Source organism: Notolepis coatsorum (genome assembly GCF_963971535.1).
Source record: "Notolepis coatsorum genome assembly, chromosome: 7".
NCBI classification, from domain to species: Eukaryota; Metazoa; Chordata; class Actinopteri; order Aulopiformes; family Paralepididae; genus Notolepis; species Notolepis coatsorum.
Window position 1 is genome coordinate 18,933,704 of NC_140171.1, and position 16,953 is coordinate 18,950,656.

The 16,953-nt window shown below is 44.2% G+C and overlaps 1 protein-coding gene across 1 annotated transcript in view; it reads left to right on the forward strand.

Annotated features, from left to right (window-relative positions):
• epn3b (epsin 3b) overlaps positions 1-16,953 on the forward strand; it is a gene marked incomplete at both ends in the record, with an annotated part of 44,862 nt that overhangs the window by 1,213 nt on the left and 26,696 nt on the right. Inside the window, 3 exons of the mRNA XM_084318205.1 lie at positions 8,804-8,962; positions 12,443-12,526; positions 13,926-14,358. Of these exons, the coding sequence (XP_084174331.1) occupies positions 8,804-8,962; positions 12,443-12,526; positions 13,926-14,358 (676 nt within the window). The remainder of the gene's footprint in view (positions 1-8,803; positions 8,963-12,442; positions 12,527-13,925; positions 14,359-16,953) is intronic.

The following is a 16,953-nucleotide window of genomic DNA, read 5'->3' on the forward strand; positions in this document are numbered from 1 at the left end:
AGCGCACTGGGTCCGTTGTCTCTGAATGGATTTGGTTGCTGTCATTTCTGCGCAGCTCCGTAGACCGTGCCACGTCACCGTTTTAAAGTCGTACTGAAGATTGATTTATATGAAAACCGATTTATGTATAATAAAAAAAAATGTAAGCTAATTCCACGCCATTCTGCGGTAATTACGAATTCCGTGTTAATATCTCAATTCCGTGAAATCCTCTTCGATTCCGCGATCACAGATTCTATAGGGCCTATACCTATTATACTGTAGGCCCATACATAGCAGTCTACTCTATAACGTTACCTATACCACAGTCCTAAGTCTTAGTAGCCTAAGGCACAACGTTGCAATAAAACCTAGTATGAACACGGAATAGAATCAGGAGCAATAAGGTAGTTCGGAAGCCAGGAAGGATGTCTGGGTCTCGTTGCCGCTGCCACCGGAACAAAGGCTGAGATTTCTTTTTCGTAGGCAGAGATGTCACTGTGGCAGCCAATCATCAGCGGGCACACCCCAAGGCACTCCCACTCTCGGAACCAATCAGAGCTCACCACCTGCCAATTAGCTTCATTCACACAAGCTGCTGTCAAACACATAGACACTGGAACACTCAGGCCAGAGAATAGAGAGCACACAGCAGTTCTGTGCCGTTAGAGGCTCTGCTTGGCATCACACTGCACTATCTCGCGTACGTGCACACGTACTGAATAAATTCCACAAATGTACCTCTAATACCAGTATTAGTCTGACCACACCCCTCATCAGCTTACCTTCATAAGCAGGTGTGTGGTCACCTGCTCTCCTCCTTCTCGCTTTCACCACAAGGAATAAGTGCCTCGGTAGATCCCCACACTTGACACCATGATGGAAGAAATTGGATTAGGAACAGCTTTGGGAAACAAGGATACGTTGACATCATATCTTTATTTTCTCTCTCACTATTTTTCGAGAAAATACGGCGATATTGTCTTCGTACTGGAGTGTCTAGAAGATGATGATCATTCTAAAAACCCTCCACCGGTTTTTCGTATTGGGAGCACGCCGCTGCATGCTTCTCAACTGCAGTTCCTTGCTGTGTTTGTTGGGGTGAAACCTGTCAGGCCACAGCTGAACTGTCGGACATGCCGCTGTTGTGAGAAGCGGTGCGTTCCAGGTTGGGTGAGTAGTGTTTGCTGGCAGGCTCCACTTGTCTGTTAGTGCTATGGGGGCTACTTGACAATGTTTATGGAAACCGGCCCCAGGCTAGGGTCCTTTGTTCAGCCACCTAGGCGACAGGAGACCTTGGTCTGAAGACCATTGTAGTTTTAACTAGTGGGCCGCGACCATTGACACTGGTGATCCCTGTGTGTTTTGGACGAGTGGATTCTCTCTGTCACCGTGTTAAGGCCCCATCTTTCATATCCAAATGAGAGTATTCCTTCACGAGGGGATATGTGCATGAATGTGCGGTAGCGGCAGATTCATGTTCAAAGTCAGCTACACAGGCCAGTTGGTATTGTGCTGATTCCGTCGGGTGTGGTAAAATCACCGTTGTGAAGCGGTGTTGACATCTTGTTTTCTCTTTTCTCTTAAAAAGTGAGGAGAGGTTCAGAACGGCGGCCTGTCTGGGTGAGTGTTATGTCATTGTTTACATGTTCATAGCTTGCGGTTAGCCAGTTAGCTGTTAACTGCTGCGTTAGCCTGCTGGATCGCTGCATGGCCTGCTTAGGTTGGGCCTACTATTAGCCAGTCAGCTGTTAGCTGCGGGGCTAGCATGTCGTGGTCGCTAGGTAAACGTTAGCTTGCTGCTATAGGCCATGGCTGGCGTGGGGTAGCTTAGCTTCTCGCGCGCCGCCGTGAGCTCGCTTCTGATCGCGTGCGTCGTTAGCTTGGCGTTTCGCGAGCAGAAGCAGTAGCACCCGAACGGTTGGAGCAGCCGTTAGCTTGATGCTATTCTGTTGAACGTGCTTTGATTTTAACATGTTTTACACTCTTGACCACGACGTCATCCTTGACGGGATGTTTTCGTCAACCCTGCCCTGAGCCAGGACGGCAAGGTTGCATCAACAGGGGACTGTAGTGCGGGTTGGGGCGGTGACGCTGCCCAGTTCGGACAACACAGGAGCGGCTGTGTTCCTACGGTGTCTGTGACTGCACTTCGCTGATCTGCGTTCCGGGTAGGAACGGGGTTGACCAGACCTCATAACACGTCTTCTGGTTTTACTTGCTAAATGTATTGTGAATAACGGTGTTTTTCCCAAAACGTGTGTTGTTGCAATGCATTTAGGATACGTTGCGGGTTATGTGTGAGCTGTTTTTGTCACTGGCAGTTAGCTTCTCCGTGCAAATTGGGATGTAATGATCTGGTTGTTGTGTGAGAAACATCATGGTGTTTATATGTACCGTGTACTCACAACTAAGGTAACTAACCTATGAAGCTATGCTTGGTGACAAGTGAGTAAAAGAATGTTCTTTCTCAGACTGTGATGACAATGAACAGTGTGTTCACATATTAACAGGTTTTCCTGTTTTAACTGGCCGTATTGAGGGTAAAATAGGAGGATTGTGTTTTCCCCCCCGGTTCCCTGGGGACTTTTTCATCCTCCTATCAGACATGTTTGTGCACTATTTGTGTCTTTTGTGTGGTAGGGATGCGATGTAACTCTTAGCTTGATTGCTGAGGTTGTGCTAAATCTGCTGGAGAGACTTATTTTCCTAAAAAAGAAAATGGTTTGGTTGCTGTCATGTGTGCTTAGCAAGGCCTGTGGCCGATACTAATCGAGAATGATGTATTCTCTCATTGTGAAAAAAACGGCGTTCCTCTGTTGAGTGTTTTTGCCATTTTTTGTAGGTGATGATGGGTTGTGTGTGTCATGTGACCTACAACTGGGTTGGACTGGCCACAGAAGCACATGTGTATGTTGGACCGGGGCTCTTGAGCCCTCTCTATTCTGTGTTTTTCCTTAGTAAAAATCAGATAGCAGGTTAGCTCATGCGCTGTGTGGAGCTGTAAAACGCTTCATAGAGTTGACTATGACTGTGTCATATTCTCTTTTTGTCATTACATCGTATCATGGGTGTGGGGTCGTAAAGGGGTGAACTGGTAACCTTTCCTCTCCCCATTGTTTCTGTCGGTCAGGGGTACACCCCCTGTCCTTCAAGGTTCCCGTCACGTGGCGGTTCGGCACGTTACGGGGGGGGGGGGGGGGGGGGGAGGGAGTTCCTGGTCCCACGGCCTGGTATATTGGGCGTGTGCACCGCAGGAATTCCCCCGCCATAGAGTACGTCACCGTGCGCGTCTCTGTTGGTAGGACTTCCGTGTGCTGTTCAGGTCCATGTGATGGATCTGTTTTCAGGGGGGGTGGTCAGGGCTCCTCCTCACCAAGCGCCTATTCGGGCCTTCTGTGAGTTCGGACTCCTTCTTCCATGTGAGGGAGCCTCCATCAGAGTACAGAGCCTTCCTCCTCAGATTGTCAAAGTGAGTGGACCCTCTAGAAGGGTCCTTTTCTATTGTATGTGTATTCGATTCAATTCGTTTATTGAGTGTGTATGGGTTCAGTGCCTCTTCCCCGGAGAGCCCTAAAACCAGTTTTTTACATGGCTCAAGGTGCAATATATTCTTTTCAATCTGTACAGCTCGCGTGGGAAGTCTCTCTGGGGATCCCCGTCTCCTTCCTATGGGAGGGTGGTGGGATGTAAAAAAGTGAAAAAATTTTACCCCGGCTGTGTAGACTGGGATACATACTGTTGATGCTTCCTTCTTTTTATTCCAGAAGTGTTGGAGTTAGGGAGTGTCACACCCCTCTTGTCGTTCCCCTGGGCGCCTTGGGGATTCAATGACAGGTCTAAATAGCCTGTTCATTGATGGGGGTGTGTCCCGACGCACGTATAGTGCTAGCTCGCTGTAAACAGGCGATTGACTGGCACGCCTTGGTTGCTTGTGGTTGAAACAGCGTTTTTATAAAGCAACTGAGATGGGGGTTTTTCCTCTTCCGACGACCACATCCCATGACCTGGGTGGGTTGTCGACGGATTCTCGTTCATGTCTGGGGGATGATGACGGAATGGATCTGAACATATGTGGAGGGGTCTCACGCCCTTGGGGTGGGCCACCGGGCGCGGTTCGCCCGAACGTCTGGGTGGCGCCTTCTTTTCATGTTAAGATCGACACGCATATCTGCCCTTCTCCTGGAGTAGGCATGTCGGCGTGGTTAGGGCACGGGACTGGTTCTGGTCACGCTGGTCCAGATCAGTTGAACCCGTTGTCCGCCGGGGATGCAGATCTGCTGTTCTGGTACCCTGAGGGACTTGGGCTTTTTTCAGGGGGAAAAATGCCAGGTCGGTCTGGGTGTCACAGGGTTAAGCGCTATGGAGACCCTGGTTGGGTATGTTTTTACTCAGCACTGTCGTAATGGCTTACAGCCATGCCATTCTGTACACGCTCGATCTCGTCGGATCTCGGCCGCTACGCAGGTTGGTCCTGGTTAGTACTTGGTTGGGAGACCGCCTGGGAATACCAAGTACGGTGTGCTTAGGGGCTGGTTCTCCATTATTTTTCGCTCCTCTCTCACGCATGGCGAAGAGGGGCCTGTGGGGGTGGTTTTTTGACCTCCTCTGGTGACCCTGTGCTTCCCGTACCGCCAGGCCCGGTCCGAAGTGAGTTTGCGACCCGTAGGCCTGGGTTAACCCTTTTTGAAAACTGAAACACTTGTACTGCGGTATAGCCGGTGTATACCCGCAGGTGTGTTTTGGAGTTTTTTCTTGAGGGGTTATAGGAACAACCACCGCATTGGGTAACACCAAGGTGGTTGATTCCCTGGTGTGTTGGTGCAGTGTCAACTCCCGGGTTCACCGGTTGAGGGTGCCCCTGCACGTTCATGACGTCTGCCAATCGTGTCAGCCTTCTCTGCCTCGACCCCTCTGGGTGGGGGTTTTTAAATGGAGGCTTGGTCATGCAACAACGCCAGCATACGCCCCTTCCGCCGGGGCAGCTGTGTTCAGCTGTCCCCTCTGGCGCCTGTCTCGTCCGCAGTCTCCAGGCTAGGGTTAACAGCCTGTTGCCTGGTTTTTCCCCGGTGTGCTGCCTGCTTCCGTTGGTTAACCTTTTTGTGTGCTTACGGCCATGCTGACTGGCTGTTCTGCAGGGTCAGTGTGCCAGGCGGTGTACTATTGGGGGGACGGGGCCCGCTCGGCTTACGGCCATACCGACCTGAACACGCCCGATCTCGTCCGATCTCGGAAGCTAAGCAGGTTCTGGCCTGGTTAGTACTTGGTTGGGATACCGCCTGGGATTACCAGGTGCAGTAACTGGGGGGCCTTTGTCCGAATACGCTGGCGATGTGGGGGGCGGGGCACTACGTGCCCACCTGGTGGGGTCTTGATGCTGGCATCATGGACTTCTCCGGGCCCCCATTCCAGGGAGTCCAGTCCTTTTGGTGGGTCTGGGTCTTCCTTCGCGCTCCGCTGCTACGGCCTTGCCACGGGGTTGGGTTTGCCCTTGACCCCGTGATTCTGGGGGCAGTAACGAGGTTGTTCCTCCGTTCGTTCCCGGGTGGCATGCGGGTTGTGCGTGTGTGTAGTCGTGGGGTCAAGCCACGGTCTGCTCACCCTGTGCGTTGAGTTGCTTGAGTGCCTCTTCGCACGGTCGGGTCCGTCGCCTTCCCGTGAAGCCCCTAATAGGGGGGATACCCTCCATTAGGGGGGGTCGGGGGGGCTCGGCCCTCCCTGTTCTGATGGTTTTGGGGGGCTGTCAGCGGGGTGTATTTGTCAGCCAGCGGCTCCGCTTGGCCTCCCATTGTGCAGTGTGATGCCAAGCAGAGCCTCTAACGGCACAGAACGCTAGGTTATGACTATAACCAAGTTCTGTTAGTTAGAGGTGACGCTTGGCATCAGACGGCCGCTGCAGCCCTTGACCTCACCTTGTGGTGAAAGCTTGGGAAGGAGGAGAGCAGGTGACCACACACCTGCTTATGAAGGTAAGCTGATGAGGGGTGTGGTCAGACTAATACTGGTATTAGAGGTACATTTGTGGAATTTATTCAGTACGCGTGCACGTACGCGAGATAGTGCAGTGTGATGCCAAGCGTCACCTCTAACTAACAGAACTTGGTTATAGTCATAACCTAGCGTTATCACAGTTAGTTTATCGCAATAGTGAAACCTATGATATACAACCCAAGGCTGTAACAATAGCAGTGAACACTGCTCTATATCTTTTTAAATGTCATCAAACCTTGAATACACATGCATTATCCATCTGCATTGATCAAGTTATTGTAGATTGTCTTCAACCATTGCTACCTTTCAGTTGGTACTTGGTGCCAGAGGGGTTGCTCTTGAGTGGCTGAAAAGCTATATTAGTAACAGGCAGCAATTTGTTCTGATGGGTGATGATAAGTCACAATGCTTAAACATTACCTGTGGTGTCCCACAGGGGTCAGTATTGGGACCCAAATTGTTCATGTTATACATCAATTATAAAGTATCTGACATACTGAAACTTGTTGTCTTTGCCGACGACACAAACATTTTATGTTCGGTGGATGACCTACAGCAGCTTTTAGAAGTGGCAAAGAAAGACATGTTAAAAGGTTGGTTTGACACATAAGTTATCACTCAATAAAAATAAATTAAAAAAACGTCATGCTATTTGGAAATCGTAAAATAAACACTGATCCTCAACTGGAAATTGATCATGTAAAAGTTTTGAGAGTATACAAACAACAAACAAGTTTCTAGGGGTTTTAATAGACCACAAACTCTGCTGGAAACCCCACTTTGGGTTAAAAGATAGCGAGAGATATTGGTATACTGGGCAAGACTAGATATATCCTGAATCAGAAAACTCTATATACATTGTATTGCACACTCATTGTACCATATCTATCATATTGTGTTGAAGCTTGGGGAAATACTTATAAAAGCAATTTATAAAAGATATGCACACTGCAAAAAAAGAGCCACACGGATAGTACATCATGGTAGATATTTAGATCACACAAATAGTCTGTTTGTAAAGAGTCAAACATTGAACTCAATCAAATTCAAAACTGCACAGATTATGTTTCTGGCAATATACAATCTGTTCCTATGATATACAACCCAAGGCTGTAACAATAGCAGTGAACACTGCTCTATATCTTTTTAAATGTCATCAAACCTTGAATACACATGCATTATCCATCTGCATTGATCAAGTTATTGTAGATTGTCTTCAACCATTGCTACCTTTCAGTTGGTACTTGGTGCCAGAGGGGTTGCTCTTGAGTGGCTGAAAAGCTATATTAGTAACAGGCAGCAATTTGTTCTGATGGGTGATGATAAGTCACAATGCTTAAACATTACCTGTGGTGTCCCACAGGGGTCAGTATTGGGACCCAAATTGTTCATGTTATACATCAATTATAAAGTATCTGACATACTGAAACTTGTTGTCTTTGCCGACGACACAAACATTTTATGTTCGGTGGATGACCTACAGCAGCTTTTAGAAGTGGCAAAGAAAGACATGTTAAAAGGTTGGTTTGACACATAAGTTATCACTCAATAAAAATAAATTAAAAAAACGTCATGCTATTTGGAAATCGTAAAATAAACACTGATCCTCAACTGGAAATTGATCATGTAAAAGTTTTGAGAGTATACAAACAACAAACAAGTTTCTAGGGGTTTTAATAGACCACAAACTCTGCTGGAAACCCCACTTTGGGTTAAAAGATAGCGAGAGATATTGGTATACTGGGCAAGACTAGATATATCCTGAATCAGAAAACTCTATATACATTGTATTGCACACTCATTGTACCATATCTATCATATTGTGTTGAAGCTTGGGGAAATACTTATAAAAGCAATTTATAAAAGATATGCACACTGCAAAAAAAGAGCCACACGGATAGTACATCATGGTAGATATTTAGATCACACAAATAGTCTGTTTGTAAAGAGTCAAACATTGAACTCAATCAAATTCAAAACTGCACAGATTATGTTTCTGGCAATAAAAAACAAATTCCCAAGCAACATTAAAAAAAAATGTCATGGCTAGAGAGAGTGGTTATAATTTTAGAGGGACATTAGCTTTTAAAACAACTTTTACGTACAACTTTTAAAAGCATGTGCATTGCAGTTTGTGGCGTATCACTCTGGAATGGTCTGGATGTGAATACAAATGTTTGCAATAATATCAACCAATTTAAAGGCAGCTATAAACAAGCACTTATGGACACATACGTATAAGAGAGAGGAGCTTGAGCAGTAATGTGACTGCCTAATATATATCTTTTCTCATTTGGATATTTGGATATATAAAAAACTGTACTTTTATTTTATTTGTCATTATTTTATATATTAGTATTATATTATAATTTTATAATGTAAAACATTTTTACTTCCCCCTGTCACTTCTCGAACACTTACTGAACTGTATGGAAATAGTCTTTGACTACCTTTTAGTTTTTTAGTTTTATGTTTCTATGTTCGAGACAAAAAATAAAACAATTGCTATGGAGAACATTCAGCCACTAGATGGTGCACTAGAGCACCAGCATGTCATTCATTCAATCAGGTGCATATAGGGGAAACATACTTGCAACATGTAAACATTCATTTTGGACCCGCACAATCTTTTTAAATGATAAATGAATTAATAAATGTTTTGGGGGGATCAATACTTATCTTCTGCACCTTTCTGAAAGCTCTGGGGATGTATTTCTTCTTTTTTATATATATATATATATGCCAGAATATGTGTGTGTGTGGGGGGGGTCTCACAAGACGCCCGCCCCCCTCAGGGAACAGTGGCTGTGTTCCTAACCCTGTGTTGTTGCAGGTGCGTGAGGCCACGTCTAATGACCCGTGGGGCCCCTCCTCCTCGCTGATGTCAGAGATCGCTGACCTGACCTTCAACGTGGTGGCGTTCGCTGAGGTCATGGGCATGGTGTGGAAGCGCCTCAATGACAGCGGCAAGAACTGGAGACACGTCTACAAGGTGACCTCACCTATGACCTCATCTATGACCTCATCTATGACCTCATCTATGTCTGAGACCCAAGCTTGTGTCATACTGTACACACCTGTCGGCCAAATAGGGTTGTTCTGTTCTGTTCTGTTCTGTTCTGTTCTGTTCTGTTCTGTTCTGTTCTGTTCTGTTCTGTTCTGTTCTGTTCTGTTCTGTTCTGTTCCGTTCCGTTCTGTTCTGCTGTACTCTGTTCTGTTCTGCTGTACTATGTTCTGTTCTGTTTTGTTCTGTTCTGTTCCGTTCTGTTCTGCTGTACTCTGTTCTGTTCTGCTGTACTATGTTATGTTATGTTCTGTTCTGCTCTGTTCTGCTCTGTTCTGTTCTGCTCTGTTCTGCTGTACTCTGTTCTGTTCTGTTGTTCTGTTCCGTTCTGTTCTGTTCTGCTGTACTCTGTTCTGTTCTGCTGTACTATGTTATGTTATGTTATGTTCTGTTCTGTTCTGTTCTGTTCTGTGCTGTTCTTTTCGGTTCTGCTCTGCTCTGCTCTGTTCTGTTCTGTTCTGTTCTGTTCTGTTATGCTCTGTTCTGTTCTGTTCTGTTCCGCTGTACTCTGTTTTGTTCTGTTCTGTTCTGTTCTGCTCTGTTGTGCTCCATTCTGTGCTTTATCCGTCCTTCATCTCTAAATCATCTGCCAACCTTGAGGTCCATTCTCTCCTAGATCTATTAAATGATTGAATCTTTCTAATAGTGAACTGAAAATAAGGAGAACCACCTGGGAAATGACTGGCTTTTATCAGTTCTACTCTAGTTCAGACAGAGACGGCGTACATAATGAGACAGGGGCACTGCGGGGGGTTTGAATGGAGACATCTGTGACACGAAAGACGGTGACAACAATATGAATATAAACATATTCACATAAAATAATTGAAAGCTTCAATTAGATTTTTCACATTTTCAAAACTTCAGAATGTCTCATTGAGTCATGGTGTCCTACTCAAACAGCCCTGTGCCACCAGCAGCCAGTCTGTTGTTATTCCATCATTTATTTTCTTTGTTGACAAAACCCGTTCCGTGCTTTTAAAACCTATGCTTTTAAAACGTTTTCCTTTCAGCGAATATCTTAATTACATCAATAGTGTGCTGTCGGAACAGTATTGTGTTTGTAGGTGAAATATTTAGCTACCAACCAGGAATTGGCCATGAAAGATGTATGTGTTGTAGTTGAGATCTAGTAATCCATGCATGAAAACGATCATTTCCCTTTCAGCAAATCTCTTACAACAAGGTTGTGCAAGTAAGCCAGTATTATGTTTATAAGTGATGTATTTAATACAATTATAACTTTGTTAAAAGATAAGCCTCCTTGCTGCCCTCTCGTGGTCAGAAAATAATTATTGCAGTTTTAAAGGAGCACTTCACCAAAACATAATGCACATTTATTTTGCACATAATCTCACACACATTCAAAAACAGTTTAGCATACATTCATTTAGTTTGACAGTTATTGAGAGTAAATGAGGTTGACTATGGTCACCAGTGATGTCACCAGGGACATTGAATCCTTATGTTGTGTTAATTACATCACCATGAAATTATGTAGTTGAAAAATAGCAATACCTTGTCTTACAGGGACTGCTACCTTATCATTTCATTGAGCTGTAATTAACATAACACAAGGATGCAATGTCCCCTGACTCAATGTTGTTTGAGTCCAGGTCAGTACAGTAACATTTTGTTTGATTCCAGATCAGTATGTTAACTGTTGTTTGATTCTAGATCAGTAATTGTTAGGGATGTCCGATATTATCGGCCTACCGATATTATCGGCCGATATCGGCATTAAAATGTGATATCGGAAAATATCTGTTTTCAAAAAAGATTTTTTTTTTATATATACATTTCTATAACCTTTATTTACCCAGGCAAGCAGGTAAAAACAAATTCAGATTTTATTTATTGTCAAAAGTATGCATAATGTTGTGTTAATTCCACAACAAGAGATATGTAATGTTAATTACCTGAAATTATTCCTTTTTTTGGGGGGGGAAACCCTGCATATATCGGTATCGGTTGATATCGGTTGATATCGGTATCGGAAATTAAGAGTTGGACAATATCGGTATATCGGTATCGGTAAAAAAGCCAATATCGAGCATCCCTAGTAATTGTGTTTGATTCTAGATTAGTAACTTGTTTGACTCTAGATCAGTAACTGACTGTTGTTTGATTCTAGATCAGTAACTGTTGTTTGATTCTAGATCAGTAACTGTTGTTTGATTCTAGATCAGTAACTGTTGTTTGATTCTAGATCAGTAACTGTTGTTTGATTCTAGATCAGTAACTGTTGTTTGATTCTAGATCAGTAACTGCTGTTTGATTCTAGAACAGTAACTGTTGTTTGATTCTAGATCATTAATTGTTGTTTGATTCTAGATCAGTAACTGTTGTTTGATTCTAGATCATTAACTGTTGTTTCATTCTAGATCATTAACTGTTGTTTGATTCTAGATCAGTAACTGTTGTTTGATTCTAGATCATTAATTGTTGTTTGATTCTAGATCAGTAACTGGTGTTTGATTCTAGATCAGCAACTGTTGTTTGATTCTAGATCATTAATTGTTGTTTGATTCTAGATCAGTAACTGGTGTTTGATTCTAGATCAACAACTGTTGTTTGATTCTACAATAGATCATTAACTGCTGTTTGATTCTAGATCAGTATGATAACTGTTGTTTTATTCTAGATCAGTAACTTGTTTGATTCTAGATCAGTAACTGTAGTTTGATTCTAGATCAGTAACTGTAGTTTGATTCTAGATCAGTAACTGTAGTTTGAACTGTAGTTTGATTCTAGATCAGTAACTGACTGTTGTTTGATTCTAGATCAGTAACTGTTGTTTGATTCTAGATCAGTAACTGTTGTTTGATTCTAGATCAGTAACTGTTGTTTGATTCTAGATCAGTAACTGCTGTTTGATTCTAGATCAGTAACTGTTGTTTGATTCTAGATCATTAATTGTTGTTTGATTCTAGATCAGTAACTGTTGTTTGATTCTAGATCATTAACTGTTGTTTCATTCTAGATCATTAACTGTTGTTTGATTCTAGATCAGTAACTGTTGTTTGATTCTAGATCATTAATTGTTGTTTGATTCTAGATCAGTAACTGGTGTTTGATTCTAGATCAGCAACTGTTGTTTGATTCTAGATCATTAATTGTTGTTTGATTCTAGATCAGTAACTGGTGTTTGATTCTAGATCAACAACTGTTGTTTGATTCTACAATAGATCATTAACTGCTGTTTGATTCTAGATCAGTATGATAACTGTTGTTTTATTCTAGATCAGTAACTTGTTTGATTCTAGATCAGTAACTGTAGTTTGATTCTAGATCAGTAACTGTAGTTTGATTCTAGATCAGTAACTGTAGTTTGAACTGTAGTTTGATTCTAGATCAGTAACTGTAGTTTGATTCTAGATCAGTATGGTAACTGTTGTTTGATTCCAGGCTCTGACTCTGCTGGATTACCTGCTGAAGACCGGCTCAGAGAGGGTGGCTCAACAGTGTCGCGAGAACGCTTTCACTATACAGGTACCACTCTACAATCTACAGTATAGTAGATCTTCTGAGGTTCTGGGGAGATCTGATGGATCATAAGGATCAGAAGTCTAGGAATCCATACCCGAGCAGTATGTCATGCATGGCTAGATAACGTCCATGTCCACGTTATTGTCTCATGCTCTTTCTTTTCATCTCTGTACTTTGCTCATAAGCACACCGGTCGTATTGCTTTATAGAATTGTGATCACAGTGCAAGCCGGGCCACTTTGGGACGCGAGACTGGGTCACCAGGTCACAGTATGAGCAACATCCATCTTGGGACAGACCTGCCTGTTAATGTGTCCCAAAGTGATGGCATTGTGCAATTCACATTGAAACAAGTATAACTATAACCACTGTAATCTGAAACCTCAGAAATTGAAATTTCTTGGTAAAATGTTTGGGATAAAAAAAAATATATATATATATATATATATATATATATATATATATATATATATATTATTATTATTATTATTATTATTATAATTTTTTTTTTACTTCCTGTCAGTTGTTGTTATTGGCAAACACTGTAGCAGGACATCAACTGTAGTCTGAGTGGTATCCTAGCAACACATCAAACGTTCTGCTGAAACTGTCTGGTAAAATTCAAAAATACAATTCTGAGAAAACATACACCTGAAAGGGTTAACCCTTTTTGTATATCGTTTAGCAGTATCGGGTTCTAAGCCATCCTCAAAAATACTGTAATTGAATCTCTATACTGTATGGCCAAAATCCTGTAGTCCAAAGATAAAGGAGTTGAGTACAAGTATCACAAGTTGCGAATATGTATAGAGTTCACATGCATATTATAATTTGCAAAGGTGTGTCACTGAATTGTTCTCAAATGTTTTCAAGTTCAAGTTTTGTTTTATTTGTCACATATAAGGCACATACATGTACATTATAGTGAAATGCTTGGTTCTGTATGAGCCTCCTGAAATTGTGCTTCATACAGTACAAAAAAAGTAAAAAGAATAAAGACCAAAAACACTATACAAAATATACAATATACAAAACTACAAGTACAAAATGCAAACAAATGCAAAAAATGAGGTAGAGATGTAGTGCACATCTTTTTGTAATAAATAGATCAAATATGGTGTAGTGTTAAAAAGTGTTTAAAGTGAATGTTTAAAGTGAGTGTGTGCATGTGAATGTGAGTGCAATGAATGTAGAATGGGTGAGTCATTGAGCATCCTAATGGCCTGGGGATAGAAGCTCCTTCATATAGTTATATATATATATCTATATATCTATACTTTGTAGGTATACGTAAACATCTCAATATAATATGTTTCCGGTCCAGGGGTTTTGACTGGCTTCAGGCTCCATAAAGATCCCCCCCTGAGCTAATAACCACAGTGTCTCTCCGTCCCGGCCCCAGACGCTGCGGGACTTCCAGTACGTGGACCGCGACGGCCGGGACCAGGGGGCCAACGTGAGGGAGAAGGCCCGCCAGCTGGTGTGTCTGCTGCGGGACGAGGACCGCCTTCGCCAGGAGAGGAGCCAGGCGCTGAAGACCAAGGAGCGCATGGCCGGAGGAGGCAGCGGAGGAGGTGGAACAGGGGGAGGAGGGGGAGGAGGAGGAGGAGGAGGGGGAGGAGGAGGAGGGGGAGCAGCAGCAGGAGGAGGGGGAGGAGCGGGAGCAGGGGGAGGAGCGGGAGCAGGAGGAGCAGGAGGAGCAGGAGGAGGAGGGGCGATGTACGGGGGCATGCCCCCATCCTACCACCCTGGGCGGAGGACCAGCCAGCCCAGCATGGCCGTGCTGTACGGAGAGGAGTTCAGCCGCTCCAGAGGGTCGCCGTCCTCCTTCAACTGTAGGTGGATGTGTGTTGCCCCCCCCCCCCCCCCCCCAATTATAAAAGAAGGAAGGGTCATCACGTCAGAATACCAGTGTTGTATACCAGTTGTATTGAAGCCTGTATTAACATTTGAAATATACCAGCCATCTGAGGAATAATATGCCATCAACCAATATATCAAACATTAGCTAGTTATAACAAGGCAGCAAATTGCAGATGATTCTGACACCCGAGGTAATAACCTGTTTAAATGACAAGGAGACGGCTGATGCCATTCAACTCAATGTCAGGCCGAACTGAACATTTCCACACCTGGCACCAATGTGCGTTTCACGTGACATGATGACCCTTCCTTCTTTTATAGTTTCCTTGCCCTTAACTAGTGCGTATTTCAATTTTGTGGAATTTTGAATAGATGGATAAAGATGCACAATCCATTATATTATGGCAGGCAGACATAATAATACACTTTATTCGTATAGCACCTTTCATACAAGAATTGCAGCCCAAATTGCTTCACAGTAAAATAGACTGCTGTGGACATGGGTGTTCTTAGTGGCAGAGTTGTAGACCAAGGCTAGCTGGACACGTGCATGAGGTTTCCTGTCAATCGGACTGATGGTGTATGAGTTATGGTTTATTAAGGTTTTACATTTTGACCTTTGATTATAGCGACACCATCTGGTCGATTGGTGTAAAATAGTTTCGGGACTGTGGCTGGACAGACTGATTTACCAGTACACACACACACACACACACACACACACACACACACACACACACACACACACACACACACACACACACACACACACACACACGCACACACACACACGCACACACACACACACACACACACACACACACACACACTTGATCTCCATGCCAAATTTCAGTCTCCCTGGGCGAAACCTGTGGTCACAAGAGGGTGGGAAGATTTGTGTGGACCGACCGACCGACAGAGTGACCTGTCGAGCTGCTGGTCGCAGCTAAGAATAGACCTTCCCACATTCAGACAGTCAGGATGCCAATAAGTCAGCCAGTCGCCTTCGTTAGCATGCATGGTTTCAGTCCAGCGGTCTCCACAATCCATTCATAGATTACCAATAACGCTGCATCAGCCTGGAAATATTAAATCACCTTCACGCCCGCCTCTCTTCATCTCTCTTCATCTCTCTACCTCTCTCTATCTCTCTCTTCATCTCTATATTCTCTACCTCTCTCTTCATCTCTCTAACTCTCTCTACCTCTCTATCTCTCTCTATCTTCTCTCTATCTCTCTCTATCTCTCTCTCTCCCTCTCTATCTCTACCTCTCTTCATCTCTCTATCTCTCTCTGCCTCTCTCTAGTATCTCTACCTCTCTCTTCATCTCTCTATCTCTCTCTGCCTCTCTCTAGTATCTCTACCTCTCTCTTCATCTCTCTATCTCTCTCTGCCTCTCTCTAGTATCTCTACCTCTCTCTTCATCTCTCTATCTCTCTCTATCTCTCTCCCTCTCTTCATCTCTCTATCTCTCTCTGCCTCTCTAGTATCTCTACCTCTCTCTTCATCTCTCTACCTCTCTACCTCTCTCTATCTCTCTATATCTCTACCTCTCTCTCATATCTCTCTATCTCTCTAGCTCTCTATCTCTACCTCTCTCTTCATCTCTATCTCTCTACCTCTCTCTATCTCTCTCTACCTCTCTACATCTATTTCTCTCTATCTCACTACATATCCTCTCTCTCTATCTCTCTCTATCTATCTATCTATCTATCTATCTATCTATCTATCTATCTATCTATCTATCTATCTATCTATCTATCTATCTATCTATCTATCTATCTATCTATCTATCTTTCTCTATCTATCTATCTCTCTATCTATCTCTCTTATCTATCTCTCTATCTATCTCTCTCTCTCTCTCTCTCCCTGAGAGTTGAAGGGTCAAAGTGGGTATCAAACAGGAAGGAACACTGTCGGTTTTAAACTGGGGGATATAAAACAGGGAAGGTAAAGACTGTTTTAAACTGTTGAACAGTAATTCATTATTCAGAACATTTTATGCACTGCACTATTGTATAATTTTCTCTGTCCCCACCGCATTCCCGAACTCCGTTGGTCATTCCTCTCCTATTCTCTCTCCTCCTCCTCCTCTCCCTCTCCTCCTCCTCCTCCTCCTCCTCCTCCTCCTCCTCCTCTCTCCTTCCTCTCCTCCCTCCCTCCTCTCCCTCTCCTCTCCTCCTCCTCCCTCCCCCCTCCTCCTCCTCCTCCTCCCTCTCCTCTCCTCCCTCCTCCCCCTCCCCCTCCTCCCTCCTCCTCCCTCCTCCCTCCTCCTCCCCTCCTCTCCTCCTCCTCCTCCTCCTCCCCTCTCCCTCCCTCCCCTCCTCCTCCTCCTCCTCTCCTCCTTCCCCCTCCTCCTCCTCCTCCCTCCTCCTCCTCCTCTCCCTCCTCCCCTCCCCTCCTCCCCCTCCTCCTCCTCCTCTCTCCTCCTCCCTCCTCCTCCTCCTCCCTCCTCTCCTCCTCCTCCTCCTCCTCCTCCCTCCTCCTCCTCCCCTCCTCCTCCTCTCCCCTCCTACCCCTCCTCCTCCCCTCCTCCTCCTCCTCCTCCTCCTCCCCCTCCTCTCTC